The sequence below is a fragment of the Magnolia sinica genome, chromosome 12, assembly GCF_029962835.1.
Source record: "Magnolia sinica isolate HGM2019 chromosome 12, MsV1, whole genome shotgun sequence".
NCBI classification, from domain to species: Eukaryota; Viridiplantae; Streptophyta; class Magnoliopsida; order Magnoliales; family Magnoliaceae; genus Magnolia; species Magnolia sinica.
This window is the reverse complement of record NC_080584.1, coordinates 2,082,627-2,093,658: the sequence shown is the minus strand read 5'-3', so window position 1 is coordinate 2,093,658 and position 11,032 is coordinate 2,082,627. Positions and strand designations below refer to the sequence as shown.

At 42.8% G+C, this 11,032-nt stretch overlaps 1 protein-coding gene across 1 annotated transcript; it reads right to left on the bottom strand.

The window, feature by feature from the left end:
* Positions 1–211: 211 nt before the first annotated feature.
* On the bottom strand, positions 212–10,684 carry LOC131220770 (homeobox-leucine zipper protein HOX32). Its single transcript, XM_058215602.1, has 18 exons — positions 9,331–10,684; positions 8,341–8,500; positions 7,256–7,362; positions 7,048–7,138; positions 6,604–6,699; positions 6,408–6,521; positions 6,228–6,311; positions 5,440–5,595; positions 5,274–5,348; positions 5,075–5,181; positions 4,490–4,667; positions 3,533–3,721; positions 3,020–3,100; positions 2,787–2,921; positions 2,230–2,552; positions 2,027–2,138; positions 1,266–1,415; positions 212–520 (listed from the first exon to the last, which is right to left on the bottom strand). Exons 1-18 carry the CDS (start codon positions 9,537–9,539, stop codon positions 374–376), a joined length of 2,514 nt encoding a protein of 837 aa, XP_058071585.1. The 5' UTR covers positions 9,540–10,684; the 3' UTR covers positions 212–373.
* Between the last annotated feature and the right edge of the window lie 348 nt (positions 10,685–11,032).

The window sequence follows — 11,032 nt, the reverse complement described above, 5'->3', positions numbered from 1 at the left end:
CTGGGACCCACAATTCCAACGGTTCAATTTCAATTACTAGTATGCCACATATGCAATTCAAGTAATTTGTTAGTGATTGTTCATCACTCTTTCCCCCATAGTATCATTTCCTCTCATATTAAACTAATTATCACAATTCAATTCAATGGTGCATCCAAACGCTACCTTAGTTCTTGAAATAAAAAAAACAGGGAATAGGAGTTAGAGAAAATCCACACCAAGCAAAATATGCAAGTATTAGATTAGAACTGCATTTGGTTTCCTGCTAAAATTAAAATATGACTACTTTGGTTTTTGTTTTTTTTTTTTTTTCCTTTCTTTTCTTCTGTGAATGAATCTGCGACAGCCATAGGTAGAGAGAAAGAGAGAGAGTTCAAAGGAAAGACCAGTTGATGAACATGAAAGCCAGGCAGTGATGAGAGTCCTCTTCGTTTAAGACCTTCCATGCGATTGCCTGCTCGTAAGAAACCGGCCTGCCCATGCTCGATACACATACTCCAGCTGGTAGATAAGCAAATCCCTGCAAAGACAAATAAAAAATAATCCTTAATTATAGCAATGGAAGTATGAAATAAGCTACCATAGAGGGAATTTGAACCCCCAAATGGACAAATTACATAATTGTATGGAAAATCCACACCATTCATCACGTGGGGCCCAGCGTGGATGAGTCGCAACCCAAATGACAAGAGAATCCAGTCATCAAGTGAGCCAACTGTGTATGCCAGCCGATCAATCCTTTTAACTGTCCATCTTTTCGTAGGCATGCATGCAGCCCACCTTATGATTGCCTCAGCCTGACTTTTGGACCATGACACAATCAGTCTGCAACACCACCAGATTTGCCAGACAGCAATCTTGCTTCACATTTCTATCATGCTCCTGGACTCTATTTCGTTTTACTTGCCTGTAGCATGATGATCTTAGGCAAATTCCTTAGTAGGAATTTGAACACCTGGATGAGCTGATATGCACGCGTGTGCAAAGTTCAAGCCAATTCTGGTGGGACCCAACATGGATGTGTCATGGCCAAAAAGAAAAGCTAGTCCAGTCATCTAGTGGGCCACAAGTCTTCCTTTGTATGTAGGGCAATCAATCCTTTTAACTGTCCACTTTTTTCATAGGCATGCATGCGGCCCACCTTATGATTGGAACGGCCCCATGTTTGGACCATAACACAATCAGCGTGGAACACTGAACACCACCATGTAGGCTTATGCAGATCTTGCACCCTTTGCATTTCTACATTATCTTGTTTTACTTGCCTGTTGCATGATCTTGGAGAATTCAGAGCACAGAGTCTTCCGGCCACTCTCGTCGAGAATCTTATCGAGCATTAGGTCTTGTAGAGCAACAAGTGTCGTCTCCAGCATGTCAAGCCCTGCTTGGTTTGCGAAGGTGAAGAAGGGCGATGCCTGCAACAGATTTTATCATCAGATAAAGCAGTCAGTGCATGGATGCACACGGGTAATATGCAATTCAGATCATCAAGTAATTTGCTCGGCCATCCATGTGGGGCCACCACAGTGGATCAGAGGTGCCCCAAAAATCCCACCCATCAAACATGGACCACTCTCCATCTGCCCAATTGCAATCATCATGTTTCATAATCATTCTTCGATAAAACGCGCCCTTTCTCACGATGATCAGGGTCCCTCATGGCCTGACGCAAATGCCAGCCACCGACTAGATGGTTTGGATCATCTGATTGGGGAAGGTGGTGAGGCATTGTCCACAGGGGTCAAAATCACCCCAAAAAATCTCACTGCTCAAACATGGACCACCATCTGTAAATGTCCAATTGCCGGTGTTGACCGACTAGATGGCTTTGATTATCTGATTGGGGAAGATGGTGAGGTGCTGTCCATGGTTGGGCCAGGCCAAAGGTACCCCAAAAATCTCCCCCATCAAACGTGGACCACAATTGCCGGGCCACCAACTAGATGGCTTGGATGATCTGATTGGGAAATCCATCAATGAAGGGGAAAAACTAAAAAGAACTGATGAAAGAAGGATGCAGACTTACATTTGCCTTCAACAAACAGCACATGATTGCATCGGAATGGTGCCAAAGAAGCCGCAACACAGAATCGCCTGTCTGGGTGTCAGCTCGAAGGAGCTCCACACCAGTATGGAACCTGAAAAACAAGACGGCAGCCAATCAAAAATACTCGTAAGTTACCATTATTGTGCTTTTGTTGCAGGCTGCAGATGTGATTGTAAACAGACCTGTAGCTCCGACAAATCCACCGTGCCAGGGTAAGAGCCTCAGGGGTCCCAGGTGGTGGTTTGGGCCCCATATGCGAGCCGAGCCGCGAGGGGGCAATCGCCATTGCAACCCGCTGTACTGACCCCACGACACTCCGCACATACTGGCGGGCCATTGCTGCCACATTGTCACGGAGGTGGTTCTCATATGTGAACTGGAAAGCAATCGTCAGAACTGATCTCAGGTTATACGTGTTTGATGCTGTTTCACCGGCCGGGCGTGCTACACCTGGCCCTTCAAGCGCAGATGCAAGATCTAGGGTCCGAGTCGTCACAGGCCCATCCTGCAGAACAAATCGATGGCCAAAATCATATAATAACTCAAGTCAGAAACAAAATAGAGGCACCCATCTCTTCGTTGCACCAAAAAAAAAAAAAAGTAAAAGGGGAATGATATTTGATATTTCCACCCATAGTTACAACCAAATCGCTCTTATAGAATGGAACTATCAAATTTGAGGGGGTGGAAATATCATTCCCGAAATGAAACTGTAGCTGTTCAGATATGTGACACCCACTGTTTTAGGATCCAATGGTATGACGCGGAAACCGGACGGCACCAATGGGGCATCATCAGCGAAGGATTCATCAATTGGTGCGAATACAAGCTGGGCACATGCTCCAACTGCATTTTCATCTATGCCACTGCAGAGCTGCCACCATGAGAAAACGTCAAGATAAGGGCATCCACAGCGGAATCATCCACGGAAATCTCAACATGGAGACGGTTCCATAGCTAAAATAGGCCCACCTGTAATAAATACATGTCTCTAGATAAAACAGCATCATCTTGGGCAAATCCATTCCCTTCGAGCCTGATCACCTCCAGCATCTGTAGTTCAAGATGGGAAGAGGAAGAAACTATTTTAGCTTTAAGAGAAACTGTGGAAAGAAAGTTATATAGATGTTCTTTGCAAGAGCCTGCCTGCAAATGCATGCTGATTCAGCAAATGCATACGGAATCAGGGAAGTTGATCAGGTGTGCCCATGGAGAATGTGCCCTACCCCAAAAATCAGGTGGTTTCCAATCAAATGAACTACGCATGTATCCTGAATGGGTTGCATTGGTTGTCCTTTTCGAACCAACCATTCCTCCATACATGCGTGGCCCCCCTGAAGAGTGGACCATAACAGCTTTTGGGCTAGGGGAATATTCATCGTGGGCCCCCCTGATGAAAAGCACAAGTCTGCATGAGTATGCCACGCTTTGCCACATCAGGGCACTCTCCAGTCACATTTTGATGCATCAATGACATTGATTTACCTCTTCATGTTCCACGGTCTGTGCAAGAGGTAGAATGACCTGACTACCCGGAAGGCCACCAGATCTCACACAGGGAACTGCATACGGGCTAGCTTTCAGTGATGCAGCGGAATAAGCATCAACGCCGGAGTCGGCCCATTCAGAACGATGCTCCCTCAGAAATCGGACGAGTAATGCAGGAGGCACATTCTATACACCACACAGAACCCATTCAGCCAAGAATCTATGTAAAAACCACAATTTCTGAAAAAGAAAATCTTCCTAGAGATAAACTTTGAACACTAGCAACATGGGGGTATCAGAAAAGAAAGCCTTGTTTTAGGGTAGGGTGCATTTGGTTGCACCAAATATCAAGATTTCTCATGATTAATCAATCTAATCTTGTGCAAAACAGCATGAGATTTCATGATTGATCAGTCTAGTTTCATGCAAATTATCATGAAATTTCATAATATTTGGTGCAACCAAATGCACACTTATGGACACCAATTCAATAAAGCACGTGATACAAATATTTCTAGACAAATCGAAATGCAAAAGATTTACACAATGGGAAATCTAAAATCCAAAGGCACGGCTAATTAATTCCTTCACTTGGTGTGCTGCACTCAAGTTGGACGTGTTGCACAACGGTCAATGATCCAGATAGTTTATCGGATCGGTACCAGCATAGACCACTGTCAAATCACTAGGATTAGAAGATAAAGCATACGATTGGAACTTTTCCCATTTCTGCCATCCTTTGCTAAGTCACTGATAACATGGTAAACATTTGTCTGGTCGGTGAGGTTTTTCAAATGATTTTTTGCATGTTTGTGCTTGTGCAGTACACCCCAAAAAATCCCAATTTTCAGCAATATGCTGTCCAAACAAAGCCAATGTGTGTGACTGACTGTTATTTTCATGGTTTCTTATTTGAAGAAGATTATGTATGGCTTTTAGGTTGTGGAAGCTTACCTGGAGCAGCATGGATGCTTTTGCACATAGCACACCGCCTCCCATCGCGGAAAGCATTGGTGAACCGAGAAGTTTGCTCGGCGAAGAGTTTACAGCAATTGTTACATCCTCCACACCATCACTACCCATCAAAGACCATCCATCATCCGCAAACCCATTCACAGCATCATTGAAACCCCTGCAACAGATTTCCACATAATGGCGGTAAGAGGGATAAGATAAAGTACAACAGAGGAGCCCAGCTAATGGCTACTTGCTGGAGTAGGATTTGGAATCCTACTCCCCCACAGGTGCCAGCGTGGATTGTATGCACGAGATCCATGCTGTCCATTTGGTGGGACATTCCAAATACCATGGCCCAAAAATGAAAGTCACCTTGTCATCAGTTCACACTAAACTTCTTCATTGAAGGTGGATGGTTAGTCCTTTTTCTAGCTGTCTATGTTTCCAAACCCAATAAGCCCATCTGACGACCAGACCATCTTATTTTTGGGACACAAAGGATGCAGCAGTGCCCACCATGATCCCACTGGAACACCACAATGGGTGATGCATCTACTGTATTTCTCCATTGCAGAAAATTACCTGCTTAACCTCTGGCTAAAAGTCCGTAGCACTGCAGGCTGGCGGCCCCCACTGTACACAATTTCACCACTGGTCTCTTGTGCAATTTGCCTTATGTGGCGCAATGCCTGGGTATAAAAGAAGTCGTTTCATATATATTTCAAACTCATAAGAAACAAATCAACACAGTCATTCATCTGTTTAGCTAATGAATACTTACAGCAATTGTCATTTTCTGAGCTACAATTTTCGATGACTCATACAATGGTCGCAGCACCTCAGGCACACTCCATGCCTAAATAACACAACCAGGAAACCAGAATAAAGAACCATTTAAAAGAGAAAAAGAAATGGGCAGGCCGCTTGAAGATCATGGGTACGCTTACATCTAAATCAACATGATCGACGATGTGAATGATAGAGCCACCACCCTCGCATGGACGGATCAGATAACCACTGGGAAGCATCTCAGCTCTTACAAAATTCAGGGCAGCGGGCCCGGCTGGGCCGCCAGTAGTTGGCGTCAATGACCTCTCACAGACCTACAAAACACATCATTTCCACATTCAAGATGCTCCCTCATACCAATCATGAGATTCATGAACCTCAAAAGAAGTTCCCATATGAGACTCAGGACGGAACTTACATGCCAAGCAATGAATACCATTATTTCCTGAGTCTCACTAATTCTATAACCTGTTTGATGGGGAGCTGATCTGGGCAATCATATAGCATATTTCTATCCAAACCATTTCAGGAATGCCAGGAAACAAAAATAATTTTAAAATCCCAACCTCCAAACAGCACAGCGACTCCTGCCCATGTCCTATGTTGATTTCTATCCAAAATTTAAAACAAAACAAAAAAACACTCCTTTCTGCATTCCTCTCCTATCAGTTTTTTTTTTTTTTTTTTGAAAAGATGCCTGCCTTCAGGTATTACATCCAAAAGGGTCAGGATTTTTGCCACCCAACAAAACAGGCCCTCAACCTCAAGCAACCTGGTATGCTGAGCACCAGTCCTAATACCACAAATGAAAACTCGCCAAACCAAGTCAACTCAGTTAGGGACATTAGGACTCTATTCCAACCAGGCATGGGTCATACTCCAAAACACGATTTAATTCATCGCACAGTGAAACCACACAAGGACTAAGGGTTGTCAAGTAATATACCACAAGACTGCCATCTTCTAACCCTGTAGAGTATCTCAGTGTCCAAAAGTCACGTGCGGAGGCCAATGTAGTAGGTGCATAAGTCTGATATAATAGAGTAACAAAGAGCAGGCTTAGAAACTAAACATTTCCATGAGGATGAACCAGTGAAAATAATGGATGGAGTAGACTAGCACAAACCTGCATGTAAATAAGCTCTAAGGTCCCTCCGTTTCCGGTCGGGAGTACATTCACCACCTCGAGGCAACGGCAATCACGGTACCAAGATGGACGATCTTTGAGGATTTCTGCGACCTGTGTAATGGGGTTTGCACATCTTACACCATGCCTACAATAATCTGCCAATAGAAAGAGAATTTAGGAAAAGCTCTCTCACCTTTGTGGGTTCTAAACTCACAAGACCACAGGCTCGGGCTGCAACACCACTACAATTGTGGGAAACAGCAACGATTCCAATAGAATCCGGACCAGGCTGCAAAAGACCAAATGATAACTTAGTTCCCAAATATGGTTCAAGAAAATACAAATGTGATGGCTAACAGAATGTGCACAAATCCAGGTTGTTCATTTAGTGGGCCCCACCATGCAGGTAGCAAGCCCTGAAAAGCAGGCCAGTCCAGAAATCAGGCAGGCCCCACATCTACAAATATGAATAATTAATATGGTACGACCAATCCAGGTTTGACATGCTTGTGTGGTCCTTCTAAGGCTCAGAGTGGCCTCATTTTCAGGCCACAGTACATGTGGTGGGGCGAACTGATGCCCATCCTAGAGGCAGTCTGAGCCTCAAAAATCAGGTGTGGAGCATCTTGAATTGTACCTTCATCCCAAGCATCTGGACCCAGTCGACAGCAGTTCCGGTAGCCTTGGAAAGGAACTCTGCCAGGGTCTCCTCCGCAATCGCAAGGAGCCTATCAGAAGAACCGAAACAACTAGGTTCATGAGTGGCGAGCGACAAGAAATTACATAAGAACCTCAATTACCGAATTGCAAATACAATAAGTAACGAAGATGGCCAATGTCTTTACCCAGCTGGGTTGTTAGCATCCCTCTGTGAATGCTGTGTTGGGTTTTGTTGGTGCTGACCACTAGTGACCACAGACTCGCAGCTGGTGTCTGTGGTCGCAACAGATGCCTGAAGGACACAACTCAACTTGGTTAGTTATTTTTTAAGGTAAGAAGGCTATTTAAGAACCAGTAATGATCTATGATCAAAACAAGCTGAAGAATAAACTACAAATACTATAATAGAACTTTAAGTGTATCTTTTCTGTAAAGACAGTGCAAACCTATTCCTTAGCTCAAAATGCAGATTGGGGTGTGTTTAAATGTACCCCCAAATGGGCATCTGCTAATATCGGTTGGGTGACTTAGTTTTAAGTGTGGTTGGGGCTTTGCATGAAAGACAACCTGGACAGAGCTGGCTATTAGTTTCAAGCTCTCAATTCCCAAAGAACAATGTTGGTCATGGAATATCAGTCTGCAAAACAGCCTTCCGCCCAATCCTAGTTCCCAAGGTACTTCCAAACATGCCCTTGATAAGGATGGTCTAAAGGCAAAAGAGTTACACACTTGGTAATTTGGAAAGATAAAATTTAGAATGCTAAGGTATCAAGGCAAACATCATTAGAAAAGCTACTGCAAATCGTGCGAGGAGAGGCTGAAGTGGTGGAATCACAGCAGGCATGACATGTGGCACATGTAACCTGGGCAAAGTACCTGACAGGGGCCAATGTGAACACACCTCTTGTACCATCCGGGCTGGTCTAATCATCAGATGGGTCGCATGCATGTAGATTGTTGGGCAATTTTCATTCTAAAGGTCCATTTCCCTCATATAAGGATGACCCATCTGATGAGTTGATTGCGCCAATTAACAGCCCAGGGATGTTTCCACTACCCAGTGAACCCCGCTTAATGAATGGCTCAGATCTCACATTTACAACACATTGGCACATGTTCCAGGATTCACCTCTTCAACCTCTTGTTTTGAGAATCACCAAAGCAGCTTTCAACTTCATTTTGCAAGATTTCAGAAACCAAGGGTGGAAAACAAGAATAGAATCTTTCTTTGGAATAACCTAGCATCAGGATTCACAAAGAGAGGTCTTACATTGTGTATCTGATGCTTCATATAACCATTCTCGTACACCAGCTGTGAGACCTGCTTCTGCAGGCGGTCGTTTTCTTCCATCAGCAGCTTGTTCATGGCAGTCAGCTTCCTGTTTACCGTCTGGAGGCGAGAAGCTTCCTTCCTTTGCTTCTCGCGGCATCTATATATAATGAAAACATGATAATTATGGGAAAAAGAGGGGATGCTGATCTATCAACTGCAAATTGCATTTTGCTAAATTTTCCAGGAATACAATTCAATTGGACCGAAATAGAAATTGGTTGAAACTGGATTTGATAAGCAGCATGTAATTCATAACTTAAGATATTAAGTTCTCCAATCATAATACAGAGGGCGGAAATTATAGAAACTAAGAAGGGTGCATCCAACTGGGTCAATTGCACACAAGGCATATAAATCAATGATCTGGACCATTCAGCAGGTGGGTCCCAACGTGGATGGACCAACATCTGAAAATTGCATGAATCGATGCCAGGTGGATGCTATCCTTTTCCAGTTCAGTGCTTGGCATTGTCAATTTCCTTTTTAAATGTCCTATCAATCGGAAAGTTGCATTGTCTAATCAATACCACCAAACACAACTATCATAAAGAAAATTTATATAAGAAATAAAAAAATAAAAATAAAAATAAAAAACACCATCCGAATGGTTAATTTCACATTCATTTAGCACCATTTCCATTCCATTTTTCAACCAAAATGCCAAAAGAAAAGGACAATTACAACTAAAACGCAAAGGAATTTCTCAAAAATCCCTTGAACTTCTCTTATAATGAAAATTCAACAATAACAAATCCAATTTTTTAATATAAATTTTATAAAAAAAAAAAGCCACTTTCATCACCCACATTCGACACAGACCATGAAATATCACCAAAATCCAACTCTCAGAGACCAGAACACATGCAAAAAAAGAAAATTTCCAAATAAATTAAAACAGAAAAATGGAAAAGAAGCAATTTTTCTTACCTTCGATTCTGGAACCAGACCTTGATCTGCTTCGGCTCTATATTCGACAGGATCGGGCATTCCCTTATAAGCTGCTGACGACGCATTGAGCTCGGTTTCGGGCAGTCCGTATAAACCCGCTCCAATGCCTCCACCTGCTCCGGCGTATACCGCACGTACTTGCCGGAATCCAACAGCTTCGATGAATCCTTGTGCACCGAGAGCGCCATCTCCACAAGCCCTTGAAAAATCAAGCCCTACAAATCCCGAAAACCCACCTCCCTTCTCCCCTCAAAAACCTCTAAAAAGGCATGGCGCCAGCTTATAAAGCCCAAAAACCAGCCCTAGATATCCCCGAAACATTCCACCTTTTCCCACCCAAAAATAAAATAAAATCAACAAACACCCTTAAAACATAGCCTGGAAAACCCTAGAAAAGCACTAGAAATCTACAAAAAAAGATCCTGAAAACAGAGGAATTCTGAGAAACCAGGAAAAAAAAAAACCACCTCCCAAAATCCTATCAAAATCCCCTAAGACAGACAAAAATGGGAAAAAAATGCATAGAAATATAAACTAAAAGACTATAAACCCTAAAAATGCCCCAAAAAAATTAAAAAACAAAAACAAAAACAGAGCAAAAATAAAAGACCAAATCCCAAATCCTCCTAAACTCTGAAAAATTCCAGCCAAGAAAAAAAAAAAAACCCCAAAAAACCAGAACAAAACCAAGATCCCAGAAAAACCCACCTCCCAAATCCTCCAAAAAAAAAATCCTAAAAACAGAACCCCACAAACACAGGTTGGAAAAAAAAAAAAAAAACTAAAAAAGGAAGACAACCCCAAAAACCCAAAACCCACCTCCCAAATCCTCCAAAAAACCCCTAAAACAGCCCAAAATCAAAAAAGCAAACAATCAAAAGATGAAAATCACCAGAAACAGAGCCCTTGAAAAACAAAAAAGACAAATCTCTCTCTATTTCTATCTCTTTCAGAACTGAAGCAACACCTTCTCTTTCCACCTCCTCATCAGGCTCTCTCCTCCAAGAGAGCCTCCTCTCTCCCACATCACACCCCAAGAAAAAAATCTTCCAAAATTGCCCCTGCCTCTCTCTCTCTCTCTCTCTCTCTCTCTCTCTCTCTCTCTCTCTAACCCAAAACCCAGCTCTGAAAATGTAGAAATGAGAGAAACCCAGACATCCTATCCTCAACACCCATCTCCCATTCTCTTTGTATTTTAGAAAGACTAGAAAATCAAGCTCACCTCTCTCATGCAAATTGCAATGCCGGCAAAGGGCAGAAATGGAAATAGCAAAATGTCAGCTGCGTTGTGGATAGCAAATCCAGATAGAGAGAGAGGAAATGGAGGGAACGGATGGTGAGGTTTGAGTTGGGCTTTTATTTTAAGAAGAACATTTAATACTCTGGCGCAGTTTGATGGATGATACTCGGGCGCTTAAAAATTATATAGGAGTTGCATACGTGGCATTCGGGTGATGATTAAACTATCCAATTTATGGGTCCCATTTTAGATGTATAATTACCCAAAAGTAACGCTAGGATTGCTGGATATTCATTAGAGGGTTAAAAATGACAAAAAAATAAACCAACGGTTCTGGTTCAATGAAAAAGTGTCCACGAATCAGAGGGCATATTGTTCCATCAATTTCATTTTTGGGACTATTGATTAGCTACAATAGGTTCTACCATTTAGTCGGTTTGA